The following is a 16,522-nucleotide window of genomic DNA, read 5'->3' as shown; positions in this document are numbered from 1 at the left end:
TGTATTCCTTACTACATTGTTAAGCATTGCTGGCAGCACGCTCTACAAAAGCAACCGGTTAGTTTCAGGTATTAGAGGAGAAAAAGGTTTCGTTGACGTTAAAATTGAGTAAAGAGACAAGCAAGGAAAGTCCTTTCCACTGTTACAAGAAAGTCAGAGGTTTGTGGCTTGATGATTTGTAAAATGTATTTATTAATTCTCTGTGGATTGTTTGATTTTGTGTTCATTCCTGGAAGGATTGAACCGAGCTGCTGCCTCTGAGGTACAGGCGTTACAGTAACGCGTACAAACCACTGGTCCACAAATAGACAGTCTTCTATTCCATCTCTCCCGTGTTCACACATACTAAACACACGACACACACCCAAATATACACACACACACACACACACACAGGGGCCTCTTGCTTTCGAAAGCTCACTCATCCTTTTAATCGGTGTGGAATCCATCAAAGTGGGTCAAACTCCCTTCCCCATCTGCCCCGGCCAGATTTTAAATGCACGAGGGCTGATTAAAAAAAGACCAAGAAAATAGGGCAAACGCCTCCAACACACACGTATTACGCAGCACTCAGGAGACCGGCAGCCGGGACAGCCACCGAGGGGAGGACGGTGTGTCGGTGAGGATGTTTGTAAGTAATTACCGCGTGCCAGTGTAACAAATAAAAGGTCAAGCGGTTCGACTTCAATCTGGAAGCCGTGTATCAATTTGCCGTTTTTGCGCTCATTTGCATACAGCCACCTTTAGTTGTCCCATCAACCGTCCCTGAACACATGACGCAGAGAGGGCGGGGCACGCGAGGAGGGGGGAGGAATGTGTGTGTGTGTGTGACAGGGGTAAGACAGCTGTGGGTATAAGCTTTGCAGCTGGGTGTATCAAAGTGTGTGCGTACATGTACATGTGTCCGTTTGAGTGACAAGAGAGCGTTTCTGTGCGGTTCTCGCCTCTGTGTCTTTTTCTTGTTGTTTTGTTTCTTTGCGGTCGTGTGTGTTGCCCCGTAGATCCGCACCGTTATTCACATCAGAACAGAAATAGTGCCGCTGATCAGTTAGACGCGCAGCTTGCAACAGTGGGGGGGGGGGGGGGGGGGGGGGGGGGTGGGGAAAGCTCTCACAAAAGCTTCCACGTGTTTCCGTCCCGCTGTCATGTGATGAGTTGAGTAACCGCAGTGTGCTTTGATGCATGTGCAGGGATCATCACAGGGGCGGGACCCTGCATTTAGCCCATCATCATGCTGCACAAATGGGGATTTCCAAGATTAAGCGTTGACATGCAGCAGGCAGTGAGAGGTCACTAATACAGTGAGTTCAGCAGAGACGACAGGAAAGGCATCTAAATGGCTGCAATTCAATCATTCGACTAACTATGTCTATTCTTACCGATCAATATGTTGATTCGTTCAATTAAATTGTCAAATTTCATTTTCAACTGACTGGTTAATTAAGTAACTTCAGCTCTATTTGTTCTCTAAAATGTTTCAACCTTTTTTTCACGCCAGATTTCTACAACAGCCCAAGGTCCCAAAAAATAATAATAGACTCCCTCACTGACAAAGGCTCGGAAGTTTACTTCCGATTCCACGAGAGAATAAACACCAAGGCAGACTGTAGACAGCTGAGGCATCGCCATGACGACACACCCCTGGGTGCAGAAGAAATAGGTGCTTACCCGTCATTCAAACTGCCGTCTGGTGTCACCTGATGAGTTATCCTGTCTGGCAGACCTTCCTTGCTCTAAGAGCCTGATTGGGGACCGGGAAAGTGCTCGGCTGTGGGCGTGTGTGTGTGTGTGTGTGTGTGTGTGTGTGTGTGTGTGTGTGTGTGTGTGTGTGTGTGTGTGTGTGTGTGTGATTTATGCATCTGAAGATGCAGCGCTGTGCCGTCCCGGCACTCGGCTCGAGCAGCGTACAACAGAAGCTCATCCCGAATGTCCCCGCGTGGAGGTTGGCACCAGGCTAAATTAGAAGTAGCACTTTTTCTTTCTTTTTTTAAATCAGCTTGCGCAGCATTGTCATCCGTCTTTTTCCTGTCGAGCCCTGAATGCAAACTGTGTCGGGAGGGAGGGCCGGACGAGGCGCGGCTTTAGCGGTTTGATTAAGTGGGGTTGGCCTCGGCTGTGGCCTTGCTTACCAACAGAGCACGGAGGACAGAATGGACCAATCCGACCCCAAACAGCAGCTCCATAGCCAGAGTCCCCCCTGCGGCCGGCAGCGCTGCAATAAACTTCCCAAATGCCAGTTAACTGCAACAGAGAGGATTACTTTGAAGGAGAGCTGTGAGAAGCAGCTCATTTCCTTCCTCTCCACTCACGCCAGCAGCCAGAGGGGGAGACTTTTGCAGCAAGAAGACCAGAGGGACGAGTGAAACGTATCTGACAATCTGTCAGAAAGTTTGGCTGCCAACTTCGCCGTGACTTTGCCCCAGCGCTGATCAGATTAGGTAGTCAGTGTTACTTCATCCTTGTTATCCAGTTTCGTTCAATTAACTGCTCCGTATGAGCCTCTTCGCTGTAACAACACCTTCCTCTGCTAGAGGCCGCATGTGCCGGCTGGGAAAACAACGCATTTTAGACAAAGAGGCCTTCATGGCAAAGACACAGCAGCTGAAGAGGCTAATCACATGCAGCGCTAATTTAACAACCAAGGACAAATACTGGGCAACAATTACATCTCATTTCTCAGGTAGCTCAACCCTGACAAACGATTTGAGGTTATTATTGGATGGGAACAATGGGGTATTAACTACAAGGACGTGGACAAAGCGACGTGGGTTGAACTGAACTTTACAAAATAAAAGGGATGAATCATTGAAAGATGCTGCTTTCAACAAGCAACCGCCGGTCTCTGGAGTCTGACTCACAACACCAGATTCTAAGAGTTTGAACATTTACGCGAAACTTTTACACTCAATGAGCGGATTTTTCTGAAAGCTCAAAACCCAGAACTGCATTCATCTCAGCAGAAAACTGCCCAGGGAGCAGAAACACTGTTTCTCAAATTGCCTCTTGAAGTGTCGCTTGATAAAGACATCACTTGGACTTTTCCTGTTTTTATACTGGCTTGCTGGGGCATCCAGCACATCTCTTGGTTCACATCAAAAGGGACTCAAGGTTAAGACTCTGCTGTGAACCCACTAACATGGTCCAGTGGGCTCAGAGCGCAGCCAGCAAACCTCTCCCATGGGAGAGACGTCCCTGGATGTCGCTCCATCAGATACACAAAGAAAAGCCACTGACTGAGGCAGCCACGACAACTTGCCGCATGCCTCCTTGTCACCTTTTTAAAACGCAGAATCAGCACTTCAAAGGAGTTTCAAACTATGTTTTGGCAACGTCTGTCTGTCTGTCCACCACTTTTGAGGGATTAGGAGTGAAATTACTAGAAACCGACTGGATGAATTACCATGAAATGTAGTACAGACATTCATGTCCCCCCTCAGGGTAAATTGTAATAATTGTTGTGGTCTCTTTGAGGCGCAGTGTGTAGGATTTGGCTGCCACGAAAACAGGAACGGGCCTATCTAGAGCCTGCGTTTGGTTTGGTTTTAGTAGATAAATGCATTATATGGTAGCAAGTGGTTTGATGCTTTTTGGTGTCTATACCTCTACCTTTTTAAATAGAGTAAATGATAGCAAAGCTACAGACAATGTGATGTAAAAAAACACTCCTCAGTCTGAAATAGATTATTCTTTTTCTCCACAACCATCTGACAACCCCTGGGAAATATACCCCCCAGGTTGAGGTCCACTGAGAGCTGCTAGCGCGGCTGTAGACGTTCAGTTCGTCTTCGGGTTGTCATTGAGGGGATATCGACTGAGAGTCTTTAGACACAGCTGCGTGGCAGACCAGAGATCTGCCGAACTAAGCAAACCCCGACACTTCTGGGTGCATGTTTGCAGAGCCTGGCGGTGAATACTAAAGGAACTCAATAACTCCGTCACCCTGATGGAGCCGCTGAGGCTTCACCTACTTTGCAATTTGATTCAATTTGCCCCGGCCGATTTGTAATTGCAAACTGGGAAGGGCAATCTGATAAAAATGAATATCATTAGGAGTTGGTAAACAATCTGACAGGGTGTTCAAAATGGCTGAACTGAGAACGCGCCGATTTGGCGCGACTCAATGTAGTGATGCATGCTTATTACCTCGACAAGCGCGATAGATCTCAAGTCACCTCAAGCGTGGAAGAAAATGAATTGTGATTTATGTGTATTGAAGCAGCCCGATGCCGACTTTTCTTTTTTTTAATGGGGATTTCCTGGAACTATAATCTGTGAGCCAGGGCGCCTTTGATTTTGTGATATAATCAGTGGAGCTTCTTCCAACACGTAGGAGCCCTCGGGGAGCCTTTTTTTCTTCACTAATGATTTGACATGAAAAGGCAAAGACGAGTTTATGACGCCCCAGACAAACACCGAGGGGGGAAAATCTTCAAATGCGAAAGTCACAACGGCGGTGCAGTTTGGAGGGAGGGCGAACATGATATTGGAGAAAGTGATTCAAGAGGCAGAGATAATGACATTGTGCCTTATTGGGCTCTGCAGCCCCCTGGCCTTTTTTTCTTGTCGTCTAAAATATCAACGCAATGGCAAACTTACAAGACGGGATGAGACACTCTGCCCGTAATGTGATCAGACTGATGAGGCAGGTGTAACGCTGCATAAACATCTTATCTGAGCTCCCATCAGCACTTGTGCTCACTTGAAAAGCGACCCACAAAACCCCCTCTCCTCTCCTCTCCAGTGAATCACGCTGACTGCACCTGGATGCAAAAAAAAAATTCAACCATCATCACCTTTCTTTCTTTTTTCAGGGCGAAAAAGCCAACCAGCAGGTTCTTGGAACAATCTCACTTGCTGAACATTTTCCTTCTTGTCTTCCTTCCACCCACAGCAAAAGAGACAACCCAGAAAAGTGCTGGCTTGGTTACAAGAGTCATGTGGAACACACTCGATCAATATCCACTGACGCCGCTTCATTGCCATGCATGGGCACTCTGGGAAGAGGTGAAAACATGCAAGCGTTAGCCTACAGTGATCGATGTAGGGCACGATGTGCACATGTGTCCACACTTCTCTTCAGAAACAGGAGGAATATAATACAACTAGATCACAAGTCAAATATAGATACACAGAGGGGTGAGATTCAGTGGGCTGAGCTTGAATAATTGAACATCATTATACAGTACGAAGATGAACTCTGAATTCACACGATTTTACTCTCGCATGTTTTATTTAGAGAGCTGAAGTGTGAAACCATTAAAATTCTTATATTCTGTCCTCTGGGATCTTAAAGTGAGAAGAAATATACACAGCAGATTCCTTTAGTTCTTGATTAATGAGTGCACAAACAGTAGCTATACATCCACTTTGCTTTCGCTAACAAGACATTGTGAAAGACTATTATGATCTTTCTAAAAAAGGGGGAAACAGCAGTGGCCTGCATTGCAAAAACCGATGCAAAGTCGAGGGGAATTCGGATTGAGCAGACATGGGAGACTGGGGGAGTCAGTCTGCACATGCAGGTAAAGGAAACACCCAAAACTCACTGGCTCTGCTGTCACACCTCTAAATGTGCCACAATAAAAGCCACAAAGCAAAGACCTGACAGGAAAAATAAAACAATAAAACACCAGCATTAACAGAAGAAGCAGCTGAGTTATGATGCACAGACAGAGACAAGCAGAAGGACCACACAGTTAACTTGCCTGGAATGTGTAAAACCTCGTCCCATTCGGTGGGTGCACCTTTGGGGAGTTGGTCCCCGTACTCATGTCTGCGAAAATCATAATCCCTTTGATGGGCAAACAATCCACAGCTGATCCGTTATTATTATTATTTAATAATGTGTGCTTCACGGAAAAAAAAAAAAAAAAAAAAACGACCCCGAGGCGAGCGCTCGGATCAGCCCCTGACCCGATGCTGCGCTCCCGGCATCAGATGGTGGAGAGCTCCGGTAAAATGAGCAACGCTCCGGGTGAAAAGAGATCCGCGGAAAAAGACAACAACAAGGCAACTCTCCGGTCTTCTTTGCACGTTTCCCCTCCTCTCGCATGCAGACGTCTAGTCTGCGTGTCCTTCAAGCGATTCGGCCGGAGAGCAAAACCCGCGGAGAGACAGCGGCTCCATGGTGTCCCGACGCCCGCTGCAAGCAGCTCTGAAAGCGGCTCGGATGGGTCAGTCTGCGCGCGGATTATCGCCTCCCTCCTCCTCTCGCTTCGCCAATAATCAGTCGCAGCATCACGACGCGGCTCAGCCAACAACACGCCGGGTGCCTCGAGACGCACGTTCGCTCCGTTTTTTACACTGTAGAAAGATGCTCTTTCACGTCACGTTCTTTATTGACACAGATGAATAGACATGTTTCAGTGAAGTGTGACTATAAATGACAAAGCACACACACAAATCTAAACAACAACACAAAAAGGAATACCGTCACATTAGACTTATTTTTTGGAGTAAAGACACTATTTGCATTGGGGAAAGTAATATTACTACCTGCTACTACTGTAAGTATATTCTGCTTTAGTGGATTACTAAATGATTTGTATGTTGTCACAGATTGTTTTTTTTTTTGCAGTGTAGCTACGTTTTGATTGGAGGAAAAGAGGGATGCGAGAATGTTAACTGTGGAACAAGATGAGAAGTTATGAAAAACACACCGTGTGAAAGATGCTCATGTGTATTCACTCTTAGGGAGGGCAAATCCTCTGTAGTGGAGTAAATGTAGGTCACAAAATGAAAGATTATATATATTTGTTTGCGGTTAGATATGATCAAACAATGTGAAGTCTTCAGGCTACCATCCATTAATCAAGCTTTCTCTAAAGGTCCCCCCCCCGCCCCGCCCCGCCCTGCCCTTTCTCTGGCTGTTGCTTTTTAGAAGCATTTCCACAGACCTGCCATGTTCCCGTGCAGTAGGCCGATATTGATTCCTTTTTCCTTTCTTTTTTTTGCTGACGCACTTAAAAGGTTTCTATGAAATACAACTACTTCAACCGATTGACGCCAAGCAGCTTTTATATGAAACAAAAGCACTTCCACTTCAACAGACTTCCAACCAGTCCGTCAGGGACCGGCGTGTCTCCACTTTTCATCCAATTCTCTCTCATCAAGTGGCCTTTTCATGAGAATAATCCACGTTAATCCAATTCTCTGTCCAAGCTACCAAAAGAAGAATATTTCTCTTTCTCTTTTCTTAAATGAAATTATTTTTCTTTGTTCCATTAAACTGGGTGTCGGCATCTCGATGAGGTGGAATGCGATAATTGGATCAAAAAGCAAAGTATTTAGCGTTTAGTCGCTATAGGAACGACCCAAGCAGTTCGTGCCGCGGTGTGATTTGGCATCGTTAGACACAGCTCAGTGAGCTCGATTAAGCCGAGTGGGTTGAACTCGCAGCTCGCCTCGCACTCTTCGGAGGGATTTGGGATTGTGGGAGACTTCAAAGTATTTGCTCTTTACATCGCAGGTTAACAGCATTTGGGGCTGTGGAGCAGCGGATCCCATTAACCGGAGGCCGCTCACACCGACTGCACTATAAAACCAAGTATTCACTGTGGACTCACCCACACACGTGAAGGTAAGAGTCCAGGAACAATGATATGCATTAGTTAAAGGAACGGACCTCAAAAGTGTCAAAATTCATCTTTTCTTTTTTCCTGTATATCTTTTAGAGAAATGCATGCTGGGAACTGAATTGCTACCCACGATGGTGCCAGGAGACAGCTAGGCAGAGACGCACCAGATGTGGTCCAAAGTACAGGCATCTAATTGGTTTGAAATGTGGAGGCAGCTCAGTGGGCAGCAGAGGTGGCTTCAGCCTCGTCAGCATATTCTTCTTCCTTTCTGCACATGGCAACGACTGTATAGTGAGGTTGGGGATAGATGCTGGTTCTGGCGAATACGTTCAGGGTAAACAGAAAACATGATCTGGTCTGTGACAGGACACAAACACTCCTGCATTAAAGTCTGACATGTGACACGCCCATCCACACCATTACTTTGCTCTCTGCCAAGGTGCGTTTGGAGGCAAACGTTGGTACCGAACTTGTATCGTACGAAAATCATCCAATATGGATGGATGAGATTGATACTGACCAAACAAACTGATAATTGATTTTTGCACAGAAGAGGATTGAAACCAAGGGATGTCTGGAACGGTAAGAAAAACACATTCAGAAACTATTCCAGTAGTACTTTATTTCAATGTCCATAGCACGTTTTTATGGGGGTATGGGGCCGATTTGATCTTTCCTAAATAATGTTTTCTAGTCTCAGAGGTCCTTTTAAGTCAAAAACATAATTTAGGGTTTTCTCAACATCTTACCAAAAGAGTATCAATACCAGACATGTAATACACTGCTGTGTTCATTTAAAGAAATCAATGTGGTTGAAGTCTTCAATTTTACAGACTCGCACTGATAATGATGTTCAGTTCAAAAGAAGAACATTGCTGTCGTTATACTGGGACGAATTGGAGGTATTATTATGAGTTTCAAAAGAATAAAAAGGATAAAGCACCAACGCTTTAGCCTTTGTTGCACAACGAAACCTTCTCTACTGTGTGAACATTTTTCTGCTACTTCGTGTCCTCCTCACTTGCAACAATCTGTGCACAACCCGCCGCAGCATCACGACAGGGCAGGACTGTGGACGTGCAGGATCTTTGCCATCATAAGCCCTCCTGCACATCAGTCACATAAAGGGACTGGCCTGTGTGCTGCAGTGCACTGGACTCTGACGTCATGGTACAGATGTGCAGTGGGCATGGCTTAGTGCTTTCCGAGTGCTCATTGGCTGGAGCCTCTCAATCCTCTGGTCGACACCACTCTTTGTCTTTCAGCATTCCCGAAGCTGGCAAAGCATCGCAGACGGAGAATCAGATTTGAGTCACGAGACCGCTACAGTTAAAGAATGTTTTTTTTTTTTTCAATTCATTAAAGCGGGTTATTGTTGAACAAATTAAACAGCATACTTGAATTTTTGATCAAAGTCGGGTATTAAAAAAAAAAAAGAAGATATTTCTAATTAATATTTCATCAAAGTGCTTATTCGCATTGGTCCCAGTGAGGCAGTTTGTGCCAACGCAGAGACTGTGTTCATTAAACCAACACCTGAGAGTGCCCACGTGCTCTCATGCAGGCCTGCACGTCTCCTCACACCCCCCCCCCCCCCCCCTTTCCATCCAATTCCCTTAAGAAGAAACACACACACAGTCCTTTTTCATCAATCAAAGAGCTCAAATAAATTGATTTTTGGTTTGAAAGCCTGTGTTTGATCAGTCCGCGCTCCTAATCTACGACGCCTGCTACAGCCTTCCACAGACAGATCGGACAGTACAGCAGTGCTGATACATAGATCAGGGACGTGAGAAGCGTAATGTGCGGAGCAATGCTGATGTGCAGGTAGGATTGTGTGACGCTGCTCAGAGAGGTCTTGTTAGGGAGAGATAAGAATTCCCCCGATGCTGTCGCGTGAGAACACATTTAACACTTAGCAATGACCCGTAGCAATAATAAAACGGGAGTATGAGGCCACACATGACGGCTACCACGGCTGTAACCTGAGGATGTGTATTTAAATCACACATTTTCATTTTACCCTGCATGCGTGTGTGTGTGTATGTGCGACAAACACACTTTCTAAGCTTGTGACAGATTACTTTGCTGCGAGGCTGTATGGTCAAACAACCACTTAAACTGCAAATGAGCTGAACACAAAGAGCAGAAGAGTAACATTTTGTGCATTCATAGAGAGGATTTTTCTCTCACTATTGCAGAACTACAACAGTGCAGAGCACTGAAGAGACGGGCCGGCATTAACCAAAGCGGCAGACTTCTGCCGCCTTGAATCAATTCTCTTTATGTTTTAAAAATGCAAATCATATTGCACCAACATAACACTACTGAAACAAGGTCTCCTTCTTCTTTTTTTTTTTTTTTTTGCGGTGAACACCACAGAAACTTCAAATTAATTAGAGACATGAAATATTGGGGACAAATGAGATGACAGAAAGCAATTATTTTGTGAACGAGTTACGAGAGGCTGTCCTCCTGACGTGCAGACAAAAAATACAAACGTGGAACCCGAACTGTCAAATGGAACAAAAGCTGGGGGGGGAATATGGCAGTTACTATGAGGAACTTTTAACTGGTTAGGAAACAGTCTCAATGTAATACCGATGCCTCTATATGACCTTCAGAAGTAAACGACACAATCAGCGAGGAGATTTCTATTCATCGGTGCAACCAGGTCCAGCAAAATCTGACGAAATCTCATGAATGTTCACCAGAAACCTTTTCAGCTTAGACTGCAGCGGGGCCTCACGCAGCGACCAGCCCGCCGCACACAGACCCGCTTCCGGCTTCGCTGATGTCTGCGACCTGCAGTCGGAGCTTCAGCGTGAGGTGGAGAGCTCTGCTCCCGGCAGCAGCAGCAGCAGCAGCAGCTCCTCCTGCTGCTTCGCCTCGCTGCTCCGCCGGTCCCCGCTGGGAGCCAACACCGACGCCACGCTGCTGGAGGTCCAGGCCGTATTGCTGGGCCCGCTGGAGGGAAGGGAAGCACGGGGGAACCAGAACCAGGACTGCTCAGGGCAGACTGTCAGACCCTGCTGCAGTATTTGAGAGGTTTTGTAAAAGGGACTCTGGTGCTCGGAAACACTACTGCAAAATCCACAAAAACGTGTTTAAAACAAACCTTGTGTTAGATGACACATTGCCTCAAAAGTAGCTTTAATGTCTCTCTACTTGAATCTAAATAGTGAAGCTCATCCAACAACCTTTCATGGAACTACGGCTGCAACTAATGATTATTTCCATCACTAATTAACCTGTCGTGATTCTACGACAGTTGATTGATCAATTAGTTTACAAAATGTCCAATTACAAGTCCCCAGATCAGATGACTGCTTCAAATTGCTTGTTGTACAAAACTCAAATACATTTAATTTACAAAGATGAGATTAATTAAAAGGCACACCGGGTGTTAATTAAGTTTCTGTCGATCAACCAAACGTTAAATGAAATTTAGCAGTAAATAGAACCTCTAATCACATAAAAATGATGGGTGCAATATTCATCGGACATCTTTTTTATGACATGGCTCATGAAATGCACTAAGAATAGATCAATAACATACGGCACTGATTTAATGCCGCGCTGCTGTTGTCTCTATCGCAGGTTGCTGTAAATAGCGCAGCTCCAGAGGCTATGATATGATATATATGTGATATGCGGCGCATGATGAATCACTGTGGGACCGCAGGATTGGGGAGACGGTGGCATGTTAGAATTAGCATGCTCTGTTGACAGCATGCCTGGCACACACGGTGTCGAACACGCACGCACACACACACACACACACACACTCTCTCAACAAGAGACACGGCGAAGCGGTGTTGTCATGTGCTGTAGCGCCTACTGTATTACAGAGCTCCCCAAAGAGTGCGACGACTGTCAGCCGAAGCAAGTGGCAAATCTGCACTCGTCCTCTGGGTGTGGAGTCAGATTACAGAGGGAGAGACAAGGATATATGAGCATCAAGAGCAGGCTTCACTGAATCTCCACACGCTTGTGAAGAAATAGGACATTTTTTAGGACAAATCATTGAAGAAAAGTGTTTGCCCGCTGCTCGGATTGTCCTGAAAGTTTTGTTAAGAATGCTTGTGGTTCTCTTTCCCATCCTCTCTATGCAACTTTGTGTATTACAGATTCAGTCTCCAGCTGAAGGGCCCCTCCAGGGGTCCACAACACTGCCACCTTCCATTATCACACTTGTCGCTGCCTAATTGAGTCTTTCTCTGCACCAAATTCCACCGGCTGATATTAGCATCAAGAATATAAATGTTTGGTGGTTTTTTTCCCCCAAATTCTGCCACATCCCTACTACCAGAATCCTCATTTCTTTAAGTGCTCTTAAACATAATTGAGCTTTTCATTGCTATTGGGTTTGTTTTTTAATTTGCTTTTGCTTTGATAATGAGAGAACGGCACCTAATTCAAACGTCTCAACTGGTTTGTCGTAATATCTGCCAGCGCGAGGATCTCGCAAGATTACCAAGTAACACGAGTCCCGCCGGATCTGCAGGTGTCGGTAAAGGTTGCGCGTCCCTCCCCGCGCGGAGGCTTCTCGGAAAACGGGGGGGTCTGAAGCAGAGCAGCGGTGGAGGCATTTTGATCGGGTCAACAGTCATGTGTGGGCAGACAGCCGTAATGGACGCCGCTCTGGTCCTGTCACTGCTGAAACATTAGAGAGCTGTTGTCAGGGGGCACAGTGGGAGTGAATGCGTTTGTGTGTGTGTGTGGGGGGGGGGGGACCTCAAGCAGTCGATAAGACGTGACTCAAGGGACAAAATGTTGGTGGAGCGGAGAAAATAAAAGGAGGGCAGCTTCAAAAAGCCTCGCCTAACAGTTGCATTGTTTGTAATTCAATATGATAATCGATGTTTTGCAATGTGCATATATATGATTTTGGAGCCGTATCTGTAAATATGTTCCTGTAACATGTAAGTATATGCAAGAAGATTTTCAAATTCTACTTTCTATGACTTTAACCTGTTGTGCTATTGCAGAATACGGTGTTACAATCATTATAAGCGCCGCAATGACTCACGAGAATGTACAGAAACCATATCTGCTTGTGTATGAGGAAAGATGCTGTGCCCCGAGGCCACAGAGTCCACCGTACAGCACATACAGTGGGAGAAGAAGCTGGCAGAACAGGAGGAGGTGGATGCTGGTTATGGAGAGAAGTAGAGCCGTTTGCTGCATATGCAGATTTGTGAAAGCAAAGTTCAGCAACTGAACATAATATCTACACACACACACAAACACTAGAGACCTCGTACATCAGCGGCTTCGAACAGCAGTGAGGTCAGCCAGTAAGGGACTCGACTGTGTACAGTCTGCTCATCCATTAACGAATGCAGACAGCAAGCGGTGCCGCTGTATTTCAAAAGGATACCAAAAGAGAATGGGATTTCTGCTCTTAGACGTTGCTTTTATAGGACGTGCATGCACGTGGGTCCCACTAATCAAAGTCCTGCCCACGGTCTCACACCATTCCACTGATGGACAGGTAGCAGTGACACGCGAAGGAAAGTAGAAAGGCTCGCAGGAAATTCATGAAAGAAGGAAAGCACAAGCTCACAAGCATGGATGTAAACAAGGTAGGTCTGAAATTGTTAAAAATACATCAGCTTTGCATATTTCTTAAGAGGAAGGAAATGCATTCAACAGATTTGTTGGGCCTTAAAGACTGTAAACAACATTTAGAGCATTAATAAAGCAGCCGCTGGCTCAGCCGTCATCATGTGCGGAGCTGTGTGTTCTCTGAATTCCTATAGAGCTCCTTTAAAGATACACACAATGCTTTTTGGTGAGTAACAGCTAGCACTATAACTCTATTGCCACATGTTTGAGATTGTGAGTGGTGTTAACACTTCCTCTATATCCCTTTATCTTCCCACTTTAGCCTCCCGCTCCCACACCTCCTCTGACTGCATCTTTCATGTTCTAGTCCTCTGAGTCCGCTGCCTTTTGTCTATGTGGTCATTTTAAAGCTCCGACTCATGCAGTCTTTTCGGTTGCTGTGCGTTTTCTTCCAAGCAATAGGCGGATGATGAAATCCAAGAGACCATTATTTTCCATTTTTGATCTGCAAAAATTTCAAAGCAGGTTGTGTAAGACATCAGCGCCACGAGGAAGAAAGGAGGAGATTGATTCATTTTAGTTACTGAGGCAGTCTAACTCATTGTACCGCTTGCCATCCTCTGGGACATTCCGAGTCCTCTTAACAGTCAAGATGTTTTCAACAAAGCTGTACAGGAAGCTGAAACAGCCTTTGACATTTCTTCCCTTGGAAGTTAGTCACAAAGAGGAGATTTTGTCAGTTGGTTGTCATTTGAAAATGCTATACAGTATTGTTAATATATAAAAACAGGAAATGGGGCTCCTAGCTTGAGTGCAGGAAGGACTGAGGTTTCACCGTTGAGGTCGACTGAACTCTTGATCCCACTTCAACCATTACTGACAAGACGACGCCAAAGAAGAGCGAAATGTCTCGACCGTACACGTTCCAATGTTCGTCCACCCCTTGGGTTTCTAAACCCCCTTTCACTCTCTACCTCTTCATGCAGTAAGCCCACATGTTATGTAGAGTTCAAACAGAATTAGCTTTTAAAATCCTAGAAACTACGGATACAATGGATGTTTTGTATGTGTGTAAAAATTCAGGAAGCGGGTTCAACTGTGATGCTTAAGGTGCATTTAAATGAGATCATGATTATTTCAAACAAAAAAAAATGTATGTGAAAAATGTTTTACTGATAGAAAAGCTGGACATTTGTTTTGGTGATCCACAACCAGACGATGGATATTAAAATCTAGTGCATGAAACAAGCTTAATGTTTAATATTCTAGAAACAAAAAGACGTCTGTTTTCGCCTTGGCCCAATCATACCTCGTACTGTATATTTAGCTCTCTCCACACTACCACTGGTGACAGTTATTTGTTTACTCATACGTGAAATAACACAGACAGACAATTCCAGGACGCTCTTGGAGAGTCCATCGGGGAAGTAATCAAACCCAGAGCGAGCGGAGAGCGGCGAGGCAGGTTTTCAATCATCCCCGAGCGAACTAGCGTTGCATTACAACCATGTGGCTTTCGGCTGTCCCGATCGCGTGCGCTCTTGTGCTCAGCAGTTCTAAAAGAAACATGCTGACTCGGGTATGTGAACTGCCAATCATTATTCTCAGTGTAGTTATTCATGTGAATACACTGACTGCTGTTTTCTTTAAGGAAAAAGAAGCAGAGGAAGTCCAATCTCTGGATCGCCCAGCTTCTGTCTCCTCTGTGCTCTGCTCATAGATCAATAACCAAATGTTAATTAAAAAGTCTTATTGCATCTATAAGAGTAAACAAAAGACAGTGAAGTTAAGTGGTTATGTTTTAACAACTGTAAGAAGGTGTTGTGGCTAACTGTTAGCATCTTTATCACAGGAAACATTGTCTGCACAGTTCAAAGCTGCTGCATACTGCTTTAATAGACGCATTTTGTACTGGAGAATACATAAACATGTTAGCACGAGGGAACGTCTTAATGCGTTTTTTTAAGCACCACAACACTCCTACTTTAAGCAGCTATTTGGATGTTTGTCCATGATAATAAAAAAAGAAAGGCATACATAATAGCTGAGTCACAAAATGAAGAGCTTCAATGTGAAACCGCCCACATGTCTTTCTTGCAAGTTGGCTGTGCATTCTTATCACTCGCACCTCCTGATAAAAACACCAAGATGCAGTTAGATAAATTACACGAACAAAATGCGATCACAACATTTAAAAACGAGAGGTTCATCCCAATATGTGGAACACTAACTTGGGGTATTACACTTCGCACTCCTCTGTGGTTTATGGACCAAATCACATTGTGATTATATTCTCATTTTATCAATACGCCTTGGCACCTCATGGGATGTATAACAGGAATACTGCTTAAGAAGAAGGATTCTTTTTCACTCGTGCACGGGATTCAGTCTGCATCTCTTTTGAGGCTTTTCCCTACTTCTACATCAGTGGGATGCTCTAGTGATGCTCTAGTGATGGCTCTAGTGATGGCTCTAGTGATGCTCTAGGGATGCTCTAGTGATGCTCTAGTGATAGCTCTAGTGATGGCTCTAGTGATGCTCTAGGGATGCTCTAGTGATGGCTCTAGGGATGGCTCTAGTGATGCTCTAGTGATGGCTCTAGGGATGGCTCTAGTGATGCTCTAGGGATGCTCTAGTGATGCTCTAGGGATGGCTCTAGTGATGCTCTAGTGATGGCTCTAGTGATGCTCTAGTGATGGCTCTAGGGATGGCTCTAGTGATGCTCTAGGGATGGCTCTAGTGATGCTCTAGTGATGCTCTAGTGATGGCTCTAGTGATGCTCTAGTGATGGCTCTAGTGATGGCTCTAGTGATGCTCTAGTGATGGCTCTAGGGATGCTCTAGTGATGGCTCTAGTGATGCTCTAGTGATGCTCTAGGGATGGCTCTAGTGATGGCTCTAGTGATGCTCTAGTGATGGCTCTAGGGATGCTCTAGTGATGGCTCTAGGGATGCTCTAGTGATGGCTCTAGTGATGCTCTAGTGATGGCTCTAGTGATGCTCTAGTGATGGCTCTAGTGATGCTCTAGTGATGGCTCTAGGGATGCTCTAGTGATGGCTCTAGTGATGCTCTAGTGATGCTCTAGTGATGGCTCTAGTGATGCTCTAGTGATGGCTCTAGTGATGGCTCTCGTGATGGCTCTAGTGATGCTCTAGTGATGGCTCTCGTGATGGCTCTAGTGATGCTCTAGTGATGGCTCTAGGGATGGCTCTAATGATGGCATTTGGATCAAACTGAAATATCTTAACTGTGAGATGGATTGCCATGAAAGACATTCATAGTCCGCAGAGGATACATTCTAATGACCAAACAGATATAATACACAAAACGCTACCCTACTCGACAACAATGCTATCAATATCCAAAATGCCCTTC

The 16,522-nt window shown here is 45.2% G+C and overlaps 1 protein-coding gene across 2 annotated transcripts in view; it reads right to left on the bottom strand.

Moving 5' to 3' along the window:
* Positions 1 to 16,522, bottom strand: part of ppfia2 (PTPRF interacting protein alpha 2) — a gene marked incomplete at both ends in the record, with an annotated part of 135,661 nt that overhangs the window by 76,811 nt on the left and 42,328 nt on the right. Inside the window, one exon of one of the 2 annotated variants that reach the window (XM_079183917.1) lies at positions 5,706 to 5,786. The exons of the other annotated variant lie outside the window; for it this stretch is intronic. Coding sequence (XP_079040043.1) covers positions 5,706 to 5,786 — 81 coding nt within the window. Of the gene's footprint in view, positions 1 to 5,705; positions 5,787 to 16,522 lie in introns of those variants that run through there. 2 annotated transcript variants of the gene reach the window in all.

Source organism: Pholis gunnellus (assembly GCF_910591455.1).
Source record: "Pholis gunnellus genome assembly, chromosome: 22".
NCBI lineage: Eukaryota > Metazoa > Chordata > Actinopteri > Perciformes > Pholidae > Pholis > Pholis gunnellus.
Note: the sequence above shows the minus strand (reverse complement) of the source record. Positions and strands in the feature narration are given on the sequence as shown.